Raw genomic sequence first — 27669 nt, 5'->3', positions numbered from 1 at the left:
AAACAAATGACATTGCACGCGCTGCAACGCTAAATCAGCAATGCAGCGCTCAATGTAATTTGTTTTATTTATTTCTTTCTTTACTCAACTCCGTTCAGCCCAAATCCGAAGTCTACTGCTCCCCACCCTGCCCTCCCCCGCCCCGCCTCACCGCCCCGCAGCACTCCCTCAAGGAGCCGCCACTGCTACTACTAAGCAGTAAACGTACATGTACATAAATCTATGCAAACAAATGTAGGAGAAGTGATAGTGGAGATTTCTGTTACATCAACATGAAGACACTGATGCTGTATCAGGTACGTTAAGTTCAAGTTTATTTTCTGATGTAGATCAAGCCCTGTACTAGCGGCGAGTGTCCAACCATCCTCCCAGCCTTTCACCAACCGTCGAGGACTGGTACTGGAATGATGGGCATGGACACGCCAATAAAATTGTGTATACAAAACTCCAGAATGCAACACATACCCCACCTTATAAAATAACTAAAAGCTAATTTCAAGTACTAACAGAGGGAAAATAATGTGGTTCAAAAGTGAATTAAAATAAAGTCCAATCATCTCAGCCATATCCCAGCCACCGTCCTGCGCAAGCTGCCCAGGTTTTACGAGGATGTGGATGTGTACCTTCCGATCCCATAGAAATGGTAGCCAAAAGTCATTCACCACCAACTCCGCTGCAGCTGCAGCTCTAAGCCCTCCTACTTTGGTTCTGCAAGACCGTGGGTACCCAGTTGGAGGCAGTCCTCCACTGGTAGTCCATAACATCGGACAAATGGGTCTTGTAGATCATTCGGATGAGTTGCTCCCTCTCCAATCTTTCCCTCCCCTTTTATTGCCTTCTCATGAACAGCTGGCGGAGGATCATCTTATATTACTCTGAGTAGAAGTTACAGCTCTCCTGGCCAAGGAGACTATAGAAAGGGTTCCAGTAACAGAAGTATGCAGTGGTTGTTATTCACACTACTTTCTGATACGCAAAAACGAACAAAGGTCTTCATCCTATTCTAGACTTCCAAACTGTCAATCTCTTCCTCTAAAAGGAGGCATTCAAGATATCATCTTTGACTCAGGTCTTGTCTGCCATAAGCCAAGGAGACTGTCTGGTATTGTTGGACTTTAATGTTGCGTATTTTCACATCCCAATCCTGCCTGCGCACAGGTGTTACCTGCAGTCCAAACTAAGCCATGAACACTTTCAATTCACCGTACTTCCCTTTGGCCTTGCCAGCTCCCCTTGTGTGTTTACACTTCCTTTCTTCAGAGCTGTTCTGGACATGGTGCAGTTTTGGGCTTATCCTCCCGAGCAGCAATTCCAGGATACTCAGGTTATGATACTGATGTTTCAGCCTCTATCTGGGATTTTGGTGAGAGTGACTCTAAGGCTGCTGTTCCTCATGGCCTCCTGCGCCTCATGGCCTCCTGCATCCTGTTGGTAAATGATGCCAGATGGCATATGTGGGCTCTGCAGTGGGACCTGAAGTTCCAGTGGGCGCAGCATCAGGGGAATTTCTCCAACATGGTCCATATCTTGGAGGGAACTGCAAAGGACCGGCAGTGGTGGCTAACAAACCGCAATTGGGTCAGAGGCAGACACTTCTCCCTACCCCATCCAGATCTCGCAGTAGTGACAGATGCATCACTCCTGGGATGAGGCTGCCATCTGGGAGAGATGAAGATCAGAGGACTCTGGTCTCTGGTGGAATCCAGACTCCACATCAACCTGTTGGAGCTCTGAGCGATCCGACTAGCGTTAAAAGCATTTCTTACCTCGGTCAAGGGGAAGTTGGTGCTAGTGTTCACTGACAACACCACAGCCATGTGGTGCTGCAGCAAGTAGGACTGGGTGGGTCATTGACCCTTTGTGAAAAGGTCCTGCCTCTATGGACATGGCTCGAACAGCAGAGCATAATCCTGGTAGCTCAACATCTGGCAGGTTCTCTGAATGCCAGCGCAGACAAACTCAGCTGTTAATGACTAGCAGATCACAAATAGCATCTCCACTCAGCGGTGGTGCAAGGTCTCTTTCAGTAGTGTAGAGAGCCTTGGTTAGATCTGTTCACCTCTGATATATATATATATATATATATATATATATATAATCCACATTTGTAAAGCGCGAACAATCACCCGTAAGGGTCTCTAGGCGTCAGGAAGATTAAGCAAGCTATTGCCCAGAGTCACATGGTGCTGGGCTAATCTGCCGCCGTCACCAGGGATCGAACTGTGATCCCCAAACTCCGGAGTCAGTCACCCTGGCCGCTGCGTCACACCTCTTCATATGGAGTTCATTTAGGGCTTCCAACCATTTCTGTAATAAGATCAACTTATGTTCAATGAAAATCATCCAAGCTACTAGTATTATTAGTGTTGTATCAATGAGCACATTAGACAAGATTACATTAGTGGTCACCATATGGAAGATTGGCAGCAGTTATCCTCTCAGTGCATCAGATAGAGTTGCCAGCTGTAACGTAAAAAAGGTTTTGTCAGATTGGAATGCATCTACGTGGGTAATACATATCAGCCATAGCTGCAATGCCCCAGGATTAAGGTAATAATACTAGTAATAAGACTCCCTAGCGCTGCATGATTTATCACTCAAATATCTGCTTTAATTATTGTTGGACATGGCCCTTTCCACAGGGTCATCCCGAAAGGTTTTGCCTTCTTCCTCCCCTTTGTACTGAATTTGCTTTTGTTGGCTATAGGACTATGGCCACGTTACCACTGCTAACCAGTGCTAAAGAGCATGTGCCCTCTCCCTAAAATGTGGTAGCATTGACTTATCCACAATTGCCATATTTATTTTACTTATAATTCCCAAGTAAATTGCACTACATGTTGCCTGGGCCTGTAAATTAAATGATACTAGTTGCCCTGCAGCACTGGTTGTCCTTCCCACTTAAGTGGCCCTTTAAGCATGTCTCAGGCATGCAGTTGCAGAGCCTGTGTGTGCAGTTTAAACTGCTGTGTACACCTGGCAAGTTAAACCTCTTGCCAGGCCCAAAACGTCTTTTTTAATACATGTATATCACCCTAAGGGTAGACCATGGACAGCACCAAGAGCAGAATGCAGTGTAGGTAAAAGGCTGGACATGTACTTTTAGGTTTTACATGTCCTGGTAGTGAAAAACTCTTAAATACATTTTTCACTACGGCATAGTCTATCTCTCTCATAGAATAAGATTGGAATTAACTTTTTACATTTTATAAGTGTAATTTCCAATTGTGAAGGGATAGACTTTTCAAGTACTCGAGGAGTCGGCGTTTGGGTATAGGACGAGTGCGGTCTCATGTAGACATGACTGAATCCTAATATTGATGAGCAAGAGACGTGATAGTAGAAACTCACCGCCATTACTTTTCCTATGCTGGAGGATCATGTGGGTTCGAAGTATCACCACACTTGAAATATTTCGAACTGAAGACAGTGAAGCCTTGAAAAAAACGCATGTACATAGCAACTGAGGCGACGAAACACGTGTTGGCTTAAGATCTGTTTATGAAGAATCCAGAAAAAGGAATACAAGAACGAAGAAACAACTTTGAATTCTGTATATATTTGTTTGTGGCAATTGCTGTCATCTGTTCCATTGTTGATTTTAACGTGTGCTCGGGAATGTAATTACGTTTGTTTGTAGCTTAGGCCACAAGATTTGGGGAGGTAGTTGGTTCTCTCCACCCTACCGCAACGTGATAACTTGGATTTCTCAAAAAATATCCAGTGGGCATACCCTTTTGGCGCCATTTCCCTAAAAACCATACCACCATTCCTTCCTGTGTCATGAATAGGATGTGTCCTGTCCCCACACAAAGGGCTGCATACCGCCCTGTAGGTAGTCTGCAATCAGGGTCAAGAAGGCATGGCATATGTGCCTACAGAGGTGAGCCTCTAGAAGTTTTTCCCCCCTTGCTCCGACTAGGATTGTGGTTGCTGCTTGCCTAGGGCTCATACCCCAGTCAACCAACAACCCAATTGCTAACAATTACATATTGGAAATGCAGCCATTTTTCTCTGTACATCAGTTGTGAGAATACACTAATTTTCATCTCAAATACAGACTCTGAATTTTGGTATACATATATTTATTCAACCATGCACAACCATGCCAGTTAAGCATCGATCCGGGAAGAGCTAGCCCTCCGTCTATTTTTCACAGGTTTTTTCTCGACTTTTTGTCAAAATCATGATTTTTTTCCATTATGTGTGAGGATGTCTTTGAGGAAGACAAGGTTTAAGCCATGCAAGGCCTGTCCCCATAGGATGTCGGTCACCGATCCCCACTTCGTCTGCCTCTGGTGTCTCGAGCGCGACCACGATCCAAGTTGTGCTCGGACTGTCGTGCCATAGCTCCTAAGACCTTACAGGAGCGTGCTTTGAAGCTCCATGTAGCCCGACAGCTGACACCGTCAAGGGAGAGTCTGTGGAGGTCCCGGTCACGATCAAGGAATGGGAGGTTGCCGGACTGCTCTCGGAGCCCAAAGTCCTCTTTGTCCTACTCAATCGACACATTAGGCACAATTCTACGGAGCCAGAGCCAGGGTCGGCTTCGCACCTCCCTCCTTTTCCAGGAACGGGAACGATCCCCGCTCCGATCAAAGAGTTCTATGAGGCCATGTGCTGCGTATTTGAGCGGGCCAACCCCTCTGGTGAGCCTTTGGGCCCCGCAGGGTCGGAAGGGGCCTCGTCAGATTTGATGCCATCAGTTCCTGTGGCGGCACTGGTGGGGCCTCAGAGATCCGAACTGGGATTTGGGTCGGCGCCAGTCATGCCACCACAAAACCCCCGGCGTGGGACCCAAAGTCGCTGCCTTCAGTGCCGCCGGGACCCATTGACAGTGTCAGCCCCATCCTTATCCTGAGGACACAGAGTCAGAACGACATCGATTGACGCAGATTCCGACGTTTTGAACCTAAGGGTTCTATGTTGTCACCTGAACACTTTTTGGACGTGTTGGGCTCAGGAGTGGAATGGGAGGGGTCTATGGACCCTCTGGAACACCAGAATGACTCTGGACTGGTATGGGGAAGCCGGTAGACTGGATACTTCTACAGATACTGCCATGCTCTCTCCGCCAACTGTGGCTACAGAGGAGGGGGTATCTTATGCCATGGTGGACAAAAGGGCAGCTGAGGTCCTTGGACTGGAGCTGCCCTCAGTGGAGGCCAGGACTAATCTCCTGAATGAATAGCTTCAGCCTGAGGCTTACTGATGTTCTTCTAGGCACGTGGTCCAAGCCGATCACAGGGGCTCCTGTGATTAGGACAATGTCCCGCTGCCAACGCCCAGCTCCAGGCGACCCAAAGTTCGTCAGCCAACACCCCACCATAGAAAGTTTGGTGATGCAGGCCTCTACGTCATAGGGTATGTTCCCTTTCGCTCCTCCAGATAGGTAATCCAAGAGGCTGGATTCTTTTGGGAAACATTTTTTTTCTTTCTCCAGCCTGGCATTGCGGTCGGTGAATACTGTGTGCTTATTGGGTCATTTCTCCCATTCCCTTTGGGAGACGATTGTGCAAGTGCTGCCACAAGTCCCAGGGGAGACCCGGGCTGTGCGCTCTCAAGCAGTTAAGGACGGAAGAGATACAACAAAATTCACTAAAAAGCAGATCGATTTTCACAACAGTGGCCTTGAGGCGCCAAGCCTGGCTTAGAACAACTGGCTTCTCGGGTGATGTCCAGGCAAATTTGATGGACATGCCCTTTGATGGAACCAGCCATTTTGGAGAAAAGGCAGATTCAGCCCTAGTGAGGTTCATGGACTCTCGAGCTATGGCCAGTTCCTTGGGCCTCAATTCTACTCCTCATGGCCAGTCTACCTTTCGCCTCTTTTGTGGCAACAGAAGGGGTTTGCAGACACATCAGCCCCATCCCTGCCATCATCCTGCGCAGGCTTTTCAAACCATGCGAGAACATGGACACGGGTTATTCCGACCTAGGAATGGAAGCCAGAAGTCGTCAGCCACCCTGCCCTAGGCAGCCACAGCCTCCAAGCACTCCTAGTCTGACTCTACAAGACCACACAACTCCAGTTGGCGAGAGAATCCATCATCATCTCCACCACTGGAGGTCCATAACATCGACAAGTTGGTCTTGCAGATCAATCAGGAGGGCTATTCTCTGCCTTTCCTTTCTTTTCCTCCTCCCATTCTGCTAAATGAGGAACGGCTGACGGAGGATCATTTAAATTACTCCAGGAGGAAGTTACAGTTCTCTTGTCCAAGGAAGCTATAGAAAGGGTCCCAGGTTCAGAAGTAGGCAGTGATTGTTATTTCTTCTACTTGCTGATTACGAAGAAGAAAAAAATGTTGCTTCCCATGTTAGATCTTCAGACTGTCAATCAGCCTGCCATAGACCAAAAAGACTGGATGGTAGCGGTGGACCTTCAGGATGTGTATTATCACATCCCCATCCTGCTGGGTCACAGGCGTTACCTGCGGTTCAAGGTTTACTGTGCTCTCCTTCGGCCTTACCAGTGCCCCTTGGATGTGTTCACCAAGGTGATGGTGGTGGTCGCTGTTCATCTGTGCATGTAGGAGTGTCAGTCTTCCCCTACCTCATTGACTGGCTTTTGAAGGCGTCCTCGCCCCAGGCTGTCATCTCCCACTTTTAGACTACGGCGAACCTGCTGCATTCACTTGGGGTTCTCTATAAATGTGCCGCAGTCAAGCCTGACTCCTTCTTAGTCTCTCCTTTTTATCGGTGCTGGTCTGGACACAGTGCAGTTTTGGGTCTATCCTCCAGAGAAGTGAGTCCAGGATATTCCGGTTATGATTCTGATGTTTCAGCCTCTATACTGGTTTTTGGAGAGATTGACTCTGAGGCTGTTGGGCCTCATGGCCTCCTGCATCCTGTTAGTAAAGCATGCCAGGTGGCGTATGCATGCTCTGCAGTGGGACTTGAAGTTCCAGTGGGTACAGCATAAAGGAATTCACTCCGATGTGGTTCAGATCTTAGCAGGAACTGCAAAAGATCTGCAGTGGTGGTTGACGAACCGCGATTGGGTAAACGGCAGACCCCTCTTCCTTCCCTGCACAGATCTCACAGGCATGACAGATGTGTCACTTCTGGGATGGGGCAGCCATCTGGGAGAGGTGGAGATCAGGTCTGGGAGAGGTGCAGATCAGGGGACACTTGTCTACAGCGGAGACGGAGCTCCCCATAAATTTGTTGGAGCTCCGAGCGATTCGATTGGAATTTAAAGCATTTCTTCCCCTGTCAAGGGGAAGCTAGTACAGGTGTTCACAGACAACACCACCGCCATGTGGTACTGCAACAAGCAGGGCGGGGGAGGGTCGTGGACCCTTTGTCGAGAGGCCCTGCATCTGTGGAGATGGCTGTACCAGCAGGCCATAACCCTGGTGGTTCAACTCGTGGCAGGGTCTCCGAACACCAGGATGGACGGACTCAGCTGTCAATGCCTAGTGGATCACGAGTGGCATCTCCAGTCAGAGGTGGCGCAAGGTCTCTTTCATCAGTGGGGAGAAGCTTGGTTAGATTTGTTTGCCTCCGAAGAGAATGCGCAGAGTCAGCAATACTACTTGCTGGAGTTTCCAAAGTGGCTATTGCTCTGCAGCGCCTTTTGTCACGATTGGAGCTCAGGCATGCTGCACTCCTTTCCACGCAAGCCACTTCTGCCCAGGGCTCTGAAGAAGATCAGGAGTGACTGGGCCCAAGTCATCCTTGTGGCACCGGACTGGGCAAGGAGACTCTGGTACCCAGAGCTTCTGATGATGAGCACCAATCGTCTGATCAGGCTGCCCCTTCGGGAGGATCTTGAGTCGCAGCAGCAGGGGAAGGTTCTCCACCCTAAACTGTCAACTCAGCGCCTTCATGCGTGGTGATTGAGTGGCGGCAGTTGATGGCTTTTTACCTTCCTCATGAAGTATGTAATGGTATTTTGGCAGCCATGCGGCCCTCCACTAAGATGGTATATGCCTGCCTTTGGCAGGAATTTGTATTATACTGTACAGAAAGGTCTATTTACCCTCTTTCTGCTTCTCTTTCCGCTGTTCTTTTATTCTTTCTGACCCTTGCCCAGCAGTTCTCTGCTTTGGGAACTCTCAAGGTGTCACCTTTCTTCTCTGCATGCTTTTTTTACGGCTGCCAGACCAGCCCTCTCTCTTTAAGTCTCCAATTGTACAAAGGTTTCTAAAAGGGCTGGCTCACTGGTTTCCACCCATGCACTTTGTTATGCCACAGTGGGACCTTAATTTGGTCCTCACCTACCTAATGTGTGTTCCCTACGAGCCTTTACATAACTGTACCCTCTGGCTGTTGACCATCAAAACAGCCTTTTTAGTGGTGATTACATCTGCCCAGAGAGTGAGTGAGTTGCAGGTGTTATCTTGCACACCTCCCTATCTGATGTCTTTTCCAGAGAAAGTTCGGCTTCGCACCTGAGCTTCCTTTTTACCAAAGGTCATGACCCCATTCCAATTGTGTCAATCCATCACAAATACCCACCTTCTTTGCTCCCAGCATCCCCCTAAAGAGGACGAGCGTCTCCACCGACTGTCCCCAAAAAGAGCATTGTTGTTCTACCTTGACTGCACAAAAGAGTTCCAGTTGGATGACCTACTCTTTGTGGGATACGTGGAAGCTAAGAAGGGAAAAGTCCTGCAGAAAAGGATCATCTCTTGCTGGGTCATTCTCTGCATTAAGATCTGCTTTGCTTTGGTAAAGAAGCAGCCCCCTGAGGGATTAAGGGCTCATTCCACCAGGGGAAAGGCTGCGACTACGGCTTTGGCTCGGGGTGTCCCTGTCCTGGACATCTGTCAGGCAGCAATGTGAGCCTCTTTGCACACATTTGCCAAACACTACTGCCTGGGCAGTCGGGTACGCAGGGATGGGTATTTTGCCCGTTTGGTCCTGCAGGACTTCCTAGTTTGAAGTATTGGTCCACATTCCACCGCCGGGATGGTATGGCTTGGGTGTGGCTTGGGTATCTAATTCAAAGGTAAGAAATCTGCAGCTAGAAGTCTCTATCAGATAAACAAGTTATTTACCTTCGGTAACACATTATCTGGTAGAGAATCTATCTAGCTGCAGATTCCTTACAGCCGCACCCATGTCTCCCCGCTTTGTGGACTAATATTGTAGGGCTAGAGTTACTCCCCCTTATTAGGGCCCTAGTTTTGCACACAACTGTGTCAGTTACTTAGTGGATCGGCGCTTCTGTCGTGAAAAAAACAAAAAGTACTGATGTCTGCGCACCTGGGTGACACCTATAAAGGTACCTCAACATCATGACCGATGCTAACGACGCCGACGACGTCATGTGGAGCCGAATGGAGACCTCACGACGGCATCCGCAAGGGGTAGTGCTCAGCAAAAGTTTCCAGATCCAGCCTGATGCCTGGGAAATTCAAAGGTAAGGAATCTGCAGCTAGATAGGGTCTCTAGCAGATAATGCTTTACTGAAGGTAAGTAACTTGTTCATTTAGTAGACTGAGCAGCTACTTTCCGATTGCCGAACAGCTACCATTAGCTCACAAGCCACAGATTGGATACTGGTTTAGGATAATTAAGTATTGTAGGACACATGGTGTAGCAGTGCAGTCACACAAAGCCAACCTGTCTCCATATACTATAGCACTTAGGGTCTCACACTCGCACCACACACATGCACCAACTGCCCCCATGTACTGTAGCAGCCAAGCTCATGCCGGTTTATTGTACTTAAACATGCGTATGTTGACTCCACATCTTCCCTAATGTAGGGCAAGTTTGAACTGGGCACACAGCAGCGGAGGTTTATGAGTATGCCAAAAGGCTCCACTCCTATGACACAGGTCGGAAGGCCTGGCAATATTTCTCGATCACTCATAATAAAAACAGAATGCTGCCCCCCCTGCTCTTGTACTACCCAGCGTCAGGTGAGGGTGGTAACCTTCCCCCACTATAAGAGTAGCATATGCAGGGCCGGCTTTAGGGCAGTGCAACCGGTACAGCCGCACTGAGCGCTTACTTGTGGAGGGGGCACTGGCCTCAGTGGGGATGCTTTGTTTAGCAGCATCTTATGATTGGAGAGATGAGGGGCATTTTTGCCCGGTGGTAGTGAGAGAATCCGAGGGGGCGGCCATGGGGCGCAGGGATGCCAAAATTAATTGTTGCACCGGGCGCCACCTTCGCTAAAGCCGGCCCTGAGCATATGGTGCACCCCTCCTGATTGAACCTGACTGCAGTCCATGAGACAGGCCTAGGTCTTGATGCCCATGCATGATCCATATTCACGCAAGACCTAAAATCATTACTGAGGATCCAGACATCACCGCAGCTGGGCGCTTCACATCTGTGCCATGCGAGGAACCTTTGCAGCCCTGCAGAGACAAAAGTCATTTTCACTAAACTGAGTGCCCAACCTACTCTTTGATTACTAATGGCTAGTAAGCCACGAGTGCTTCTAGCATATTAATGAAATTCTGGAGCAAGCCAGGAACACTACAAGAGTCACACTTATTCTCAGCAATATATTTGTTTATCGGGCCCACAGTCTCGAATCGGCAACATGTATCGATGGATTAGCTGTTGTTTATGTCTATGCCCCTAATGAAAGCTGAAAACAACAGTACCATGGCCATGATGAGAGAATCTATGCAAGAGCCAGATCTAGAAACGTGTTAGGTAACTCTCAGTCTCTTGTCATCTGGGTCTGTATCAATCCAGCCTTCTTTCCCATGAAACCCATTACGGGAATTCTGAAAGGACAGGGCACATTATAATGTAATAAATCGCTCCCGTGCAAGATTTTCAACAACAATGGTGTGTCTTCATCGCCTGCACTGAAAGCACTTCTAACTACCTCCTTTCCTTTTACATGTGATATAAATGTTAACTGTCAGCTACAAAAAATGTTCTAATCTTTTCTTGCCAGGACATGCAAGGAGTGTAGCACCACCAAGTGATATCACTATGTGAAGTAGTTGAGAGAATTCCCCCGTTATAGTTAGTGCAGGCAACTATAACTCACGCGACCGCAATCCTCTACTGATGCTAATACTGTATTTAGACACTTATTTGCCCATGTCTTCTTCCATAAATTTTTAGCTATACATATATTACAAATATTTTTTTTTTCATAAAGACACATATGTCATCAGCAGAAGATTGCGGTCGCGTGAGTTATAGTTGCCTGCACTAACTATAACGGGGGAATTTCATTGGTTTTTTACGAGTGAAATGTACAGCTAACTATAACATGTGTGAAACCTATGTTTTTTTCAGTGAATTTGCAAGGTTTTTTAAATGCTAATTCCTAACTATAACGTGTGTGAAACCTATGGTTTTTTCAGTGAATGTGTACGGTTTTTTAAATGCTAATTTACTTTACGCCATTCGTGGCGTGCGCGCCCACTTAACGCAGTTCGTTCCGTGCGCGCACGGTGCGCTTCGCGCACCGTGCGCGCACAGTGAGAACGCGGTGCGCTTTGCGCACCGCGCGCCCACTTTACGCAGTTAGTGCCGTGCATGCACGGTGGGCACGCGGTGTGCTATGCGCACCGCGTGCCCACGTTACGCTAGATGGGCCATGTACGCACGATGCGCTTCGCGGCGTGCGCGCCCATTCGTGGCGTGCGCGCCCACTTAACACAGTTCGTTCCGTGCGTGCACGCGGTGCACACGTTACGCTAGATGGGCCATGTACGCACGATGCGCTTCGCGCACCGTGCGCACATGGAGGACATATGATGCGCTTCGTTGTGAAAGGTAATATTTTCATTTTTCACATGTTTGATATGCCATGCACAAATGGTGCCCTTCGGGCACCATTTGCACATGGGGTGGGGAGAGTATGGATAATTTTTTTAAAAAAATTTTTTTTACCGTACGCGTACGGTAAGTGTAATCGGCGAAATTATCGAAAAAATTAAAATTCCGTTTTTGGCCTTGGGGGATCTTTGGGGACTCCCCCAACATGGCTAGGTGCTTAGGAGCTGTCTAAACAGCCCCTTTACATGTTTTGGTCCTTTGTTTTTTAATCCCCACTCAGAGTGCGAGAGAGAAAATGGCGGCCGCCGCTTCCTGGTTTCGACCGATTCGAATGTTTACTAAGATCTAACAGCCAATCAGAAACGCGCTCGCGCACGTCACCGTACGCGTACGGTAAGCGCACCGTAAGCGCACCGTAAGCTGGCTCAGATATATATATTGATTTAAAGGCTATTTTCTCAGAATCTACTGAACAGATTTACACCAAACCTACAAAAGGCACTTCCTTGACCTGTAGACTACCTCTCTGCCAAATTTCAAGGAACTCTGTTCAGCCGTTCGGGCTGTAGCTGTGTCTAAAGGTCCTATGGAAAAATGCATGGGAAAAACGTGTTTTGGGACCCCCCTTTTATCTCAGCCCCCGCTTGACGAATCCCCCCGAGACTTTCAGGGTAGGAGCGGAGCGCAGCGCCCCACCTATTTTGAAAATTTCGCGAGGATTCGTCGACCGGCGCCAAAGTTATTCAAAATAGAATGTTGCGGTTTTCCTATGGAAACAAGGTCCTAACTATAACTACCTACTGGCGACCGCCAGTAGGTAATATATATATATATATGTATATATAAAAACTAAATTAACCCCCATGCGTAACCCCCTCTCCTTGCATGATCCCCCTTACTGCGCGAACCCCCGCTACCCACCCACAAGTCATGCCGGCTGCGACTGGCACAAGTCCTGCCCGCAGGATGAAGACTATATTCTCAGAAGGCTCCATGTTAGGTGCACAGTACATAGTCAGGATTAGTCATGTGAGTGTTAACCCCCTATACTGCGTTAAGAAAAGCAGCTGAGAAGTTTACATTAAGAGCTTCCTTTGACAGCATTTTCAAGCAACCACTGGCAAAGCTAGTAGGTCTGGCTTTTGTGTGTCTTGACTTGATACACAGGTATGCATACATCCTCACAGACTATTTGTGCTGTGACTCACTGTCACCTTTCGGGTGCATGTCTTGACTTTAGTAGACCTTTCTGTCTTTCTGGTGTCCCATTACATTGTGGAACTTCCAGTTATATATACATTAATTAATTTACTACATCAGAATTACATCCAATCTATGTCTTTATCACCCACATACTTCAGTCCCAATTAATTATGGGCATTCTGCTTGTTCATATAGGAATACATTTTTTTAACAATTAAATTCTTAATCGACATTGTAATTATTCATGTGATAAAGTTTACTCAGATTTTTCTTCAGTGCCACCCCTTACCTTAGAAGCTAGGCCACGGTGGCAAAGATCACACCTACATGTCAAAAGTTACTAGCAGTAACTTTACACTCATAAATTCAGTCTTAATCAGTCTCCATATCTTCAATGCTTCTGACCAATAGAAGTGAAGCATCAAACCCTATCACTTCTTTCAAATCCTACATACAGCTCTCTATGACTTCCCTTTCCGAAATACGTAGAACTGTGCATTTGTCATTGAAGAGACCCTTATTGCTTCCACCGTTCTGCATGGAGCGTGCAGTAGAACATGTTGGGTGATTGTGCTCCCTTAAACTGTAATCAAGATTGTGCTGTTAACGTGCTCAGTTCTCAGCTGTGTAGTCCGGATTTCCAATGCAGAACATAATAATGACTGAAGGCCAGATGTACAAAGGATTTTCCCCATTGCAAACTGCCTGATGTACAAAATTCCATCTGTTAGCTTGTTACCAAATCGCATTTTGCATTTGTTATTCGTTATTTGGAAAGGGCTTGTTTAGAGCATCCCTTCCAAATACCGAATCGGTATGGTATGTATTACTGTTTTGCAACCGAATTCCGGTTGCAAAACCGTAATACTTTACCACCAGTTCAAAACTGGCGGTAACCCATTCACAAAAGGGAAGTGGTCACCGAGGGACCCCTTCTCCTTTGAGAATAATGAAATTGCAAAGTTTTATCTATTCTTTTTAAAAGCATCCCGTTTTCCTTTAAGGAAACTGGCTGCATTTAAACAAAAGATTGCTTTATTAAAAACCAATCACAGACATGGTCGTCTGCTGACTTCAGCAGGCCACCATCCCTGTGATAGCTGCTATTCCTAAACAGTCGCAAATTGCGACCTACCTCGTTAATATGCATGAGTTAGGTCTATTTGCGACCCACTAGGAATTGCTAATGAAACTCAAAGGAGTTTCATACCTTAAGAATTCCGATTTCCTAATTGCGATTCTCAGGGAATTTTAATTAGGGAATTGGCCTTCCTAATGTAAGTACATGTGGCCTAATGTTATTAAAGTTCCTGAAATCAGGGGAGCTAAAGTATGAAAGTATCTTCCTACTGAAGCACTGCTGCATTAATCAGTGATATCAGGTTTTCTAAAGGTGAATGTGTTTTGTCTTGCAGGCTTTCAGCACAGCTGTATTGTATCTTATAACTGAAGCCCTAGAAAACAAAATTACACCCGAGCTGGAATTTGCCTATCGAGCTTTTACGATGAATGTAGGGCCTCTCAAATCGCATGAGGCTAATCAGATGCCTTCAGGTAATGGACAGCAAGAACATCACTCATGTCAAGAAAAACACATGGGAAGAACATCATATGATAACCTCTCCCTCCAAGCAGCTGTTTGTGGCAGGAATATACAATATATGGCTTTTTGACTTGGATTACCTCCATACTAGCATCCTCCTTAGCCATGTCCTTCAGACCCTCACCTGCTCTAAACTTTATCTCAACTATGTTATACACACTTTTTCTCTCTTAATTTACACCAAACCATAAAGTATGTTCTAAACAATGGGCCTTGTACTACACTTAACATACACTCTTACTCCATCAAATCTAAAACCGTGCTACACATTCTCAGAAGCACTCTCTGCAGAACATCAATCACTCACTGCCCCATCCATCCAGGACCAGATTCCTCTGCTCGACCTGCCAATTTTCTTCTTTCTTCTTTCCAGATCTGCTTTTACATCTGATTTTGTGTATTTAGACAGATTTTCCACTTTCTTATTTATACAAAGGTTTTTCATATAGAGAGTTGTATAGAGTGTTTTCTTGTTTTTACACAGATTTTTAATGCATCTTGTACTTGATATTTTGACCCTCCTTAATCCACCCTTGTATGCATCTGAACATAGTGGGCTCTGAGTTGAAGAATAGCTCTTTGCTTGGGTGGACATGTCCCCGCTTGTGGGAAAGCAGCTAAGGAACATCTGGAATATGGTGAATAGCAGGATGGCATTAGGAGTGTCAGAAGGAGTAGGGCATCTCTCTGATGGAGAGAGAAGATAGCATGACTGTGAGGCTCATAAAAGTAAACTTCAGGGTCAGGTAACACATTAGTTCAGAAGCAGGCACGGAAAGGGCAACACCTGTAGCTAAAACTCAAGATGTGCCTTGTTTGATCCTGGAGTGAGGGTAGTCTGGAGGGTACTACTTCAGCCATTCTGGATAATTCACAAATTCGGGAAAGATTCTTGTAAGCTTAGGATCTGCTGCTGGGCTAGGATTCATCAATTAGGAAATGGGAAGCACTTAAATGGAATTGGCTTAGGATGCTGCACATCATTAATCAAGGCAAATCCCTGTGTAGCTCTGAGTGCAAAAGCCAGATCATAGCATAAATACCTTCTTATGCCCCCATCATTCCCCTCAGATAGATGATGTGTGAGAAAATGGTAGAATAATTATGCGGCTGTGCTTGAACTAATCAGGTTGTTTCCAGTCGTCTTAAGGTTTGTATTGAGTGTTTGATTCCCATATTGATGGGCCTGTTTATGGGGCTATTTTAAGGTGACAAGTTAGGGCGAAGGGAGCTCCTTAGTAAATGTACAAGACCATTGTAAGATTGGTTTTGGAAAAGATGAAATCAAATGTATTTGTTTCAAAAAAAGAATCAAAGATTCTGTAAGAACACTTATATAGATAGAGAAGGTGCTCAAGAGTAAGTGAACGGCACAGTGAAAGTAAATCAGTGAATTAAAGTGTGCATGTGCTATATATAGAAGTATATACAAAGATCAACAACTGATTCATAACACCACTCTACTACAGAATGTGATACTTCGCATCATATTTCTGAAATAACAGTCCACTACTATCTTGTGTCAACATTTCAACCATGTTAACTGATTCTCAAGAGGGTCATCAACAGGACTAAAATAAAAAGGTAGCACCTAGGGAAAGAGACAGTCATATTTAGAAACTCTGTGCATAAAGTGTTCAAAATATCTACATAACCATTTAGATGTAGCATACCCAGATATAGGAGTATGTAGCATACCATATTTTAGAAGTGATTTTCGAAACAAATAGTTACTCTTCCACAAAATGACTTCACTTAAGTTTGTAATTGAGGGTGGGCACGACAGAGTGTACCTAAAAACAAAGGATCATAAATGGAATGACGGGAACAATGTTTACTCGTCAACCGTATCACAAGAATAGGAGAATGTTCAATGAATGTGCAATTACCTGGGAAAGATTATTATTCACAGAGGCAGGCTCCCATTAGTCTTATGTTATGCCAGCCAATGGCTTAGTTAAACACTTTCAAAGGGACCTCTCTTCAGGTCAAATATCTAAAAAATAGAAAGCTAAGAGTGACTGACCCAATCTACAAAATTGTCAAAATACATAATTTCAAAAGTCACTGTTTTAAAAGCAAGGATGGTAATTTACTATGCTGTAAATTTATACTGTAAATTTGTGCGAAACTTGGGCTCTTCAATAAAAATTGCAGGTTCATTTTTGACTTGCAAACCTACCGGAAAAATGTGACATTGAAGGTAATCCTTCATTAAATGGCTATCTAGCTGAGTTCTGATCAATTTCTTGCCTCCAAGTTAGTCCTGACTGATTTTGTCACGTTACCAGGGGGGTAAGCTCAGGTTAATTTTGTGACTTTTTGTGGTTCACACTGACGAGGATTGTGGCTGTTCTTTAAATAGAGTTTCACCGACCTCAACCACAACCCAATTTCTCACACTTCGAAACAGTACATAATCTGCTCTGGACCAAGTTTATCTGAAATTTATCAGTAACCAATATATGCCTTCTTGGCAGTCAGGGTGAATGAAGGCAAAGTGTACTAGCCAGTTCAGTCTCTTGCATGCCGAGAACCTGTGTAGTTTTAAATACTATGATGTACATGTTGTAATTTTCAATATGAAATGGGTTTTACTTTTTTCATTCATATGTGGGGTTTTTCTAAACTGTTGACAAACATTAAAGAAAATTACAAAAATAAAACAAAAATGTAAATATATCCAATAAAGCTAGCACACAGCCCATTAGATAATGTGCTATATTTAGATACTCACCTAAAATGGCCATCGCCCAAAATTGTCCCACCCTTGGATCTCGTATCCCATATTGCATCCATGGGGCTTAATACTCTCCTTGTGGGTTCAGGCACCACCCTTGAGAAAGCTGTAGTAATCGTATACCTTCCGTGGTTTTGATGGGTATTACTGTGGTCTGTGTGGATTTCTGATGCACTCTGGGCTCTCCCCATGGTTGCACAGCCACTTGGTTGACAGGCACAGTCTTTCAACCTGTTATACTGACGCACTGTCATGGTCCTAGAAGAACAAGAGAGGGTCAGAAAAGGGAAATAGTGACTGAAAAGTAAGCCACAAAATTCAACCAAGCGATTGTGGACAGAAACCTCATTTTCCATCACAGTTCCTCTATTGAGGATTGGTCCAACCCATAATAGTTGAACCACCTTTTCCCGTTCAAAAGGATGGAAATAAGAATGGAAGCCAGGAGGATGATTGGTTTTCTGATAGATCTTCCCAGGCAGTCTAGGAGATGTGGCTGTCCTGGCAGCATTTTTTTCTCTTCCACAAGCAAGGTTTTAGACATAGATTACAAGTGGACTGAAATGGGACGAGATGTTTACTGCAACCACTACATATAGCTACCGCTGGGTGAGGTATTTACTGCATGCAGTATATAACTTATATTCAAAGTTTTCCTGTTACAAAGAAGAAATTACCTGCAAAATGAGTGCTTTCCACACCAGTGGCTTCATAATATCCGGTGCATTTGTTTCTCTGATTCATTTTGTCAGGGTTACATGGGGAAAATTTGTGGGGGATGCGGTCATTACTGTGCAAATCATAAATCTAATCCCTTTGTAAACACAGGTTTGCACAAGGAAGTGAAATTTGAAGGCATGGTTCTAATCAAGGCCTTAGAAGAAGTGAGGTGGGAGGTTCAAAAATAGTTTGGCCATGGAGGGTGTCTAATGTGTCTTGACAATCCCCTAATCACTGCACTTGTAACAACCAACACATCAGCTGTCCTTCCCCTGGGGTTTCTACAGAAGAGCCGCTCTTTGGTTGGAATTAGAGGTAAGCCACTTCACAGATTTCCGAAAAATGATAATTGAAAATTTCAAAGAAAACAGGAATGTCGTACTTTGGGAAGGAAAATGTCAAGTCAAATAAAGGTGAGTAGGTTGCACAGCTGATATTAGAACTAAACATTTCCCTGAACCTGGAAGAAGTTGTTATATTGAATGACATCAATAATTGGGAAAAAGCTTTAGATCTCAGCAGCAGGAAATAGCAGGTGTTTTATAAACACTACTATGGGTATGTAATGGATGTTACTCTACAAGTCAGACTAAACAAATACCTTTCTGCTATAAAGTCCAAGAGAATAAGCGACCTCTAAATGCTGTAGGAGGTAGCAGTTGCTGTCAAACAGTGGTAAGGTTAGCCCCTAATCCATCACACGAGAATAAGACGAGAGAACATATTGTTCATGTACGAACACATCAAACCTTATCCAACAGTGACATTTTAAAAATAATATTAAAACAGGAGCAACAGATTAGATTAGAAGCTCTCTTTGTCCTCCTCAAATCAATAGTGTAGGTAACTGACCTTCCTGGGTTTCATGAGTTTATAATGAATTTGAAGCTGTAAAAGAATGATGGGAAAGGTTCTGTGCTCCTCAGCAGATATTAAATATGCAGACAGAAACTTACAAATGGCCAGAAGAGCAAAGGATGGAAGAGAGGAGAGGTTTAAGTGATGTATACATACTGAAGAAGGAAACTTCAGAAAAGGCCAGCAGACCTAGGTTTTACCTACCAACATGCATAGACAGGAAAAAGTAAAGAACATATTGCACAAAAATGTTAGAAATGGGATTTCTGGTTGGCTAGGGCTTGCGCCTAAACCGGGCAGAAACCACCACTCTTGTCAGTGCAAGGGAGTTATATGCTGAAGATAACCCCTGCTCACCCGCTTGGTAGCTTGGCACGAACAGTCAGGCTTATCCCAGAGGCAATGTGTAAAGCATTTGTGCAACACACACACACACAGCAGCAACACACTAGGCACACCACAAAAGAAACTCCACACAAGGTTATATAAAAAAAATAGCCTGTGTATTATCCAAAACACATTAGAATCAAAATCACACAATATACACTGTGCCAACTTTCACTGGGCAAAATTCACAGGGGATTATATACAGGACCAGGCCAATCGGGCCACGGTCAGAACCATCAGAATGCAGGTAGTACACATGAAACACAACCAGTAACTACTGGTAGAATAATGACCTCAACATTATCACATTAGGTATAAAACACATTAGGCCCAAACCTAATTAGCGTAAACACATTGCGCAATAGGCCTTATCAGCATAAACACATTATGCACACATTTGGCAGTGCACCATAGTAACACTAATTAGATGCATACATCCCCTTAGGGCCTTGCGCCCTATCAGTACACCCATAAAGTGCACACAGCACCTTAGGGTAATCCCTGAACTGACCCCAGGCCAACTGGCCTTTTACTGGGGCTCAAAATGCCCTTTGTCCCACAAAGTCAGGGCGTGAAATGAGGCTTCTCGAGTGGCCCCTTGGCTGCCTCAGCAGCAAAAACACAGTGCTCAGATGCGCTGGGGCATGGGGTGCAACTCACCCCTTCTTTGAGAAAAGAAATGGCCCCCAAACGTTGCAGCTGCCCGCGCTCTCACGGTGCAGCTGTGTCAAGCAATAGGGGCACTGGCCACAACTGATTAAGTTGGAGCCCCACTCTGGAGCTCTGGAACACAAGATTGCCCCCACAGTGCAGCTGTCCGCAACAGCGACGCAGCTGAGAAGAGTAAACAAGCACTGTCACTCACTGTGCCTGGGGAGCCCCATTTCACTGGGCTCCTCCTTGTGCCTCCTTTCACTACCTTGATGTTCAACAAAAAGCCATCAGCACTCACAGTGCTTCAGGAGCCCCTCCATTGCGGAGCTCCTCTTCACAGGAACCCGATGCCCTCAACTCGGCACCCGCCATACATCAAAGAGCCCCACTCACCGGGGCGCCTTCGGGGATTCCAGCAGGGGAAAGGCACCACCAATGTGCCTTGATATTCCCCGCTCCACCAGGACCTCTTGACTGCTCCTCGGAGGCGTGGGCTCCCACCAGCTCACGGGAGCCCCGCTCAGGAATGCGCCACCTTCTGAACCCTGCTCAGCAACAGGCTACCACTTTGCTTATCTTCTGGCCGGCCGCGCTGCAATTGGTGGCCTCAGCAGTCTCCTTCTGTTTGGCCCCGCCCCTTGTCAGGCAACTTGCCTGTCTTCCGGGCCGTGGCGGTGCTTTACGGTTGCTCTCTCTTTTCTGTGGGACAAAGTACAGGGTAGGCTCCCGCCGCAAACCAACATTAAATGTGGGGTGGGCACCCGCTCTTCACAAACACCAATGCGGGGTGGGCACCCGCCAACGGGAGCACAACACAGAGGGGTGGGCTCCCGCCAATAAACAACTCCAATGTGGCTACAATTGCGGGGTGGGCTCTAGACGCAAAAATAACCCAAGCAACGCACAATGCGGGGTGGGCTACCGTTTGATTGGCAAAACGTGGGGTGGGCTCCCGCTCCCAGCCCGTCGCAGACCAGCGCTGCAGACACCCACGCTCCCTCTTCATCTGGCAGTCCACACACAGCGCTCATGAGGCGCTAGGGCCCTCAAAGTTAAAGGGGCAGAGCTGGGCCCAGGCAGGCCAGCACACAGGGCCCTCCAGCAGGGAGACGGTCCCTCGTGGTGGTTCCTTCTGGGGCCCAGTAGCAGCAAGCCCCCACGTTACCGGGAAGCACAGGAACATCACCAATATTTATATCCCAAATTCCTTTGTCTGCCCTGGCACAGGGCTTGGGGGAACCAGTCCTAACTGGGTCTGGGGAGTGTGGAGCACTCTGTTTACAGGGCTCCTCTTCCCCATTGTCAGGTGGGGGCTCGTCATCAGACACACCACAGGGAGGCAGAGCCAGCATTTGCCCAGGCAGGCAGATGCCTATTCAGGCTATGGGGACTACTCCTCCCACCACACCAAATGCAGATGCCCTATTCAGCCTAGCGCTGACTCACCCTGCCCCTCCTGGGGCCACACACACCTTACCAGCCCCTGCCACTCCAAAGCCAGACATGCAATCCACATCAGGCAGGCAGACACTTAGCACACAGAAATGCCCACTTCTAAAAGTGGCATTTCTAAAATAGTGATAATAAATATGCGCAAACCATTGCGTAGCATTTATTATTACTATTCCTAACATCCCAAACTTGACCACGCTGCTCCCCTCATATCAGGAATTACCACTGAAACACTTATCAGGGAAACCCCAATGCATTCATATGGGAGAGCAGCCTCGCAGTAGTGAGAAACCAAAAATGGCTGTTTGTCACAATCAGGACATGTCACACATTTAAGGTACATGTCCTACCTTTTACCTGCAATGCACCCTGCCAATAGGGCTATCTAGGGCCTACCTTAGGGGTTACTGACATGCAGTAAAAGGGGGGTCACAGACATGGCACACACTTTAGGTGCCATGTTACAGCGGCAGTAACACTGCGCGCACAGGCCCTGCAATGGCAGAGGTCTGGGATAGGTTTGAAAGGCTACTTTGGTGGGTGGCGCAATCATCGCTACAAGCCCACCAGTAGCATTTAATTTACCAGCCCCGGGTAAATGAGATACCTCTTGACAAGGGACTGACAGGTAAATCAAATATGCCAAACAGGTGTAGACCAATCCTTACCATATTTAACACAGAGAGCACACGCACGTTACACTGGACCGCAGTGCTAAAGTGCCCAGAGTCCTAAATCCACCATCATGTCAGAAAAAAAGGCTAGGAGAAAGGCAAAAAGTTCAGGGATGACCCTTCAAAAAGGGCCAAGTCCAACACACAAAGTGTGCATTTCCAATGTAAACAAATATTTACACATATATCAGTTTTAAGTTTGCCTGACTTTCTCAATAAAACAGGCGTTGGAAAAGATGTATATTTGTCCTGGGTTTTGGAGGAAATGTTGGTGAAGTATGTACGCCAGTGCACAGATTAAATATATGTCCTTTTCCTAGCCTGAATGCCCTTTACTGTATACAGAGTTATTTACATTTGGGCCTTGGCACTATCTATTATAGATGCCAACAAAATACCAGGAATTATCACGATTATGCCATGGCTAACATTATGCCAGGGTGGCCATCATTATGCCATTCATGTCACAATATGTCCTGATTTCCCACCAGAATCACAAATGTTGAGAGAAGGCCTGGAATTGAAAATTGTTCCCCAGCTCCAGGGTCTTTTAGCTTTGGATGTTGGGACAAATTCTCTCTCTAAATTTGAGATCACCATCACATGGATACTCAAAATATACTATAGCCTTAGAGACCGACCTTGCAGGCTCTATCGGACATTAGAGGCCTGCTCCAGCGATAAGGGCCTATCCGAAGGCGAGGGCCTTTAACAAGGGAATGGGACATTAATGGGCGTTAAAGCCCACTAGGAGAACTCTAAGGCTATCGAGCCTTTAATGGCCAGTAGAGCCAGCTAGGAGAGCTCTAAGGCTATTGCAACATTCTGCCCCTAGAGGGCAGAATGTTCTAATTACTAAAAACAAAGGCCTCTTGGAGCCCGAGGGGGTGTAGATCCTCTCTGAGTCTGGGAGGCCCTTATTCACAGCAGCAGCTGTGAACAAAAACAACATTGGAATGTTGCTCTGCCGGCTTCTACCGGCCCGTGGAAGCCCAGAGCACTCCATTGTATTCAATAACGTGCTCCACATTCTAATGTGTGTGTGTACGACATGGCACATTGAAAAATGTAGTTTTCAAAGTTTGCACATGGTTACCATCAACTTGAAGTCGAGGGTAATTGCATTTTCCTAAATTCACAGTTTGCATTTGGAAAATACTTCATACATGTGCTAAGGGAATCCAATTTGCAAATCCCTATTTGCAGTCACAATTTTAGGTGATTACAATTTTTGCGATTACCTTAAAATTGTGACTTCAAAGCCTTTCATACATCATGGAAGGCTATTTTGCATTCGCAAACGGTCAATTTGACCGAATCGCACTGTTTGCGAATGCAAAAATCTTCAAACATGTTGCCCCATGTTCCTATGGATTTCCCCTCTCCTGTTCTTCTTGTCTAGAATTCATTGCAAAGGAGCAAAAGGTTTTGGATTAAAATAAAAAAGAAAGAAAAGCAAAGCAAAAAAATATACAGCCTCCTTTTCTGTAAGGCTCTCCTATGGGCAGGAGTTAAATGGTCTCTGCTAGAAAGTTAAGAACTATTTGTATGTGGAAAATTTAATTCTCAGGAACCAATCAAACCTCTGCAATCTTCCATTACGATATGAGGATCCTCCGTGTACAGAGGCAAAACCAGAATGCCTGGATATGTGACACTGGGTCCGAATACTTTGAATCCAGAAGAGCTGAAAACATGGAACAAATGATATGTAGCTCAGAATCTGTGACTTTTTATTTGACCTTATATAACTTCTACATTTAAACAACTTATGACAATTTGTTTTCAAACCAAACACAACTTTTAAAAATGTACGGGTTTGTGGAGCTGGTTTTCATATTCTTGAATTTCAGAAAGGAAGTCTCGGATCTGAGATCGGGTGAGTAGTAAATAGTCAGTGCACAATTTGCCCTAACTATTTGGGACTTGACTCTTTGAATATCGGGCATTTTATTTCTTGTCTCCCTTCAACTTCCAATTATATAAAAATATCCAATCATGGGAAAGGCCCTCAACGTCAAACTAAGGACTAGAACAGGCACATTTTCCCTGTTTCTCACAATCCATATAAAAAAAAGCCAGTTATACTCCAAATCTATGCATCAGCTGTACAAAGGGTATCACTTACATTAGGTACATTTTCGATCTTGTGGGCCCTAAATACCTGGCACATTTGAGGGAGGTGAACATAATGATGAATGACTCCATTCAGCTAACTGTGTTTCTCCTGTTAATACAGGTGTGCTGCTTAGAAGCTAATCAGCTCATCCAGCAGAGCAGTTCAACAACCGCATTATGATGCAGTCGGTCGGACCGCATCGTTCGGAGGGACCCTCCGACACTTCCGACAGGCTCATGGAGTCGATTGGACCGACGTTCGGATCGTATTCCCTACAATAGGGGGTGGGCCCGGCCCAGATCAGCTGTCGGGATTACGATGTCCCTTTCCTCAGCCTTTCCATGGCAGTATGACCGCAATGGAGAGGCTGTCGTAAAGGGACTTTGGGATGCCCTAGCGGGGCCCTGTGCCCCATGGGCCTCCGCTATGAGGCCTGGGGGCATCTGAGGTGCCCCCCAAACATCCATGCACCGTGTGCTCGACACCACATGGCGCCTGGCATACAGTGCATAGATGTTTCAAAGCATCCCCTTTTCCACTGCGGCTTGGGCTGCGGCCTTTTCTGGATCGAACCACTAGCTGCAATGGAAAAGGGGATGTTTCCCACTGCCTACAGGGTGGTCGCATCGTACTATATCGGATGGAACCGGTTACTATCGAGCAACAATAGCGGTTGGATGCTCGTCCAACCGCCATTGTAATCAACCTCTATATATTTCTGACGATCAGTATCTGAGGCTCACACCTCTTTACAGGCCTTAATACCAGATAAAACATTACATTACCATGCTTTGGCTCCAGATATTAGAGTCTCAGTCGACCTGGGAAATGTGCTGTCTCTCTGGGCTTGGTAATTAAGTTTCCTTTCATTTAGAAGCAGAGTTACACAATTCAAGATCTTTAAAACTGTTTATGAAGTCCCCTAAGACAGTTTTGATCTAGTCTCTTCTATGTAGTGCTGCACAGGGTGTAGAAAGAATGGTAATGTTGCAGTTGCAGTGGGCATGCTTTTTGATGGAACCTTTCTGGACGTAGAACAGACAATATTAAAGGCTTTAAAAGGTATCCCATTATGGTCACTTCCCAACAAATGCCATTTGGGGTAAGACACACCATTCCATTTCTAAACACACCACTAGCGAAACAAAGATTGGTTCTCACTGTCTTGTTTTCTGCCAAGAGTATCATTGTAAAAGTTTGGAATTTATCTTGCATTGATTTAAGCTTGTGGGATCAACACTCATAGCTATATTCATTTGAAATTAATAGCCTTCTCTTGAGATGTCATCATGTATGAAAGGAAGTTTTGGAGGATACTTTTATGTGAGGAGCATAGAGTAAAGACAGATGTTGTATAGAATGTCAGCTGTTGGAGACCCCTTGGCTAAGTCACAGACATGAATATAGCATGATTCTGAAAATCAAAGTGATGAGGAAGCATGGAAGGGACAGAGGAAAGGGGTGTTAATACATTGCTTGTATTAAATAGATTTGGCAGTGCACTTTACAAACATGTCAGGGGCATATTCACAAGGATTTATCTCTGATTTATCTCCACCTTAACGCAACAAAAGTGGAGATAGATTTAACACCCCATTCACAAGCAGATGCAAACTGCAGACATTGCCAGTATTCCCGCGATAACTGCACCAAAATCTAATACCACGGCGGACACCACCAACTAACTCTAATGAGATGCAGAGTAGGCGTTCCCGTGCACAAACACACGAAAAAACAACAACACCACTTTCACAACGAACTGACAGAACTGCGAAGCAAATCAAAAACAGGCGATAAGCCACGGTGGCTGCAGGAATTTAACACCTGCCTCTAGCAGGTGTAAAGACGGACGCCTACCTGCAGTAGGCAACGGAGCCCTGCACACAGCCAAACCCGAAGAACAAACAACGCCATGGAGCTACTCATCATGCAGCTCGGAGCCCCAACAGGACCACAACACCCACCGCCACCATCCCCCGGACCGCCAACCCCCCCACCTCCCGGACCCGGACCCACACACCCCCCGGACCACCACAGAGGCAGCGTAGAGTAAGAGGGCAGACCTACCGAAAACAAAAACGCACCACCCTCACAGCCCTAACGCCCGCGGAAGTCATTGCCCACTACAGGCTAAAAAGGATAACCATTCCCCGCATCATGACACACATCGCCCACAGCTGACGGTCCCAACACAGCGGAGAACCAACATCCCACCTCAGAAAAAGCTGCTGGCTGTGCTGCACCTGTTGGCCTCTGGGTTATTCCAACCAACAACTGCCAGAATCGGAGGAGTCTCACAGCCAGCCCTATCAAAGTTCATCACACATATCCTGGGTGCCATCCTCAGCTTCATACTTCAGTGCCTTCACTTCCCCAACACTGCGCAGGAACAGCTGGAGACAAAGCAAGGCTTCTACGCCATAGCTGGATTCCCGGCCGTGTTGGGGGCAATTGACTGCACACATGTTCCACTCGTGCCCCCTGCGAATACTGCACACCACTACCGCAACAGAAAGCACACACATTCCCTCAATGTGCAGGCAATAGTTGACCACCAGGGACTCTTCACCAATGTCGTCGCAAACTACCCAGGCATTGTGCATGATTCCTTCATCTTTCGACAGTCCTTCATCAACCAGCGCTTCCAGGATGGCACATATGGAACGGGACTGCTCGTTGGTAAGTACCAAATCAACACACCATACATCCCACAGCCACCAACACACAAGGCACATCTGTGGGGATGCACACGTGACCAAGCCACATTCGACATGTCAAACTACACAACCACCTACCAGACATGACTACACCACTCCATGGTCATCCTGGGCTACCCCTGCACCCAATGGACATTTCATGGCACCACAGCCACACAACGGCTTGACGTGTGGAGATGCGGAATGCAGCCATGACACATGTGAGGCACTGCTCTGCCCTCATGACCCTGCCTCTTTCTCCCACAGGTCAGCGTCCCGTGGAGGTGGGCCTGTGTCGGCCGCTGTGCATCCGGGGCCAATGGCCTTGTGCGTCTCGAGTCATCCCCCCTTGTGGTTCTGACATTGCATGTCTGAGTGCCTGATGACTGTTGGTGTAGCTGCCAGCACCAGCTACTCACTGAGTGCTGGCTTACACTCACCCCACACACAGCCAGCACAGGCATCACTGAATTGGTGGGCCTGCCATCACATCCTGCCGAACCAAGTACTGACTCTTTTCTCCCTGCACTGTCACAGGTGATCAAGAATATGCACTCTGCCCTTGGATGATGACACCCCTCTGGGACCCGAAGACACCCGCCCAGAGGCCGTACAATGCGGCCCACCTACGCACCAGTGGCATCGTTGAACGCACATTTGGCGTGTTGAAGTCATGTATCAGGTGCCTGGACTTCACAGGTGGGAAGCTCCTGTTCAGCCCGGATGTCGTGTGCAAGATGATCGTTGCATGTTGTGTGTTGTACAACATCTGTGTTCGCACCAGGGCCCCATGGATCCCAGTTCTTGAGGTACCGGACGACGATAATGATGATGATTGTTAGACCTGGCAC

At 46.3% G+C, this 27669-nt stretch overlaps 1 protein-coding gene across 2 annotated transcripts in view; it reads left to right on the top strand.

Annotated features, from left to right (window-relative positions):
- ADGB (androglobin) overlaps positions 1–27669 on the top strand; it is a 1188702-nt gene that overhangs the window by 697565 nt on the left and 463468 nt on the right. For both annotated transcript variants that reach the window (XM_085611585.1, XM_085611586.1), the window contains exon 21: positions 14331–14469. In XM_085611585.1, coding sequence (XP_085467711.1) covers positions 14331–14469 — 139 coding nt within the window. The remainder of the gene's footprint in view (positions 1–14330; positions 14470–27669) is intronic.

The sequence above is a fragment of the Triturus cristatus genome, chromosome 6 (assembly GCF_964204655.1).
Source record: "Triturus cristatus chromosome 6, aTriCri1.1, whole genome shotgun sequence".
In the NCBI taxonomy this organism is placed as follows: Eukaryota; Metazoa; Chordata; class Amphibia; order Caudata; family Salamandridae; genus Triturus; species Triturus cristatus.
Note: the sequence above shows the minus strand (reverse complement) of the source record. Positions and strands in the feature narration are given on the sequence as shown.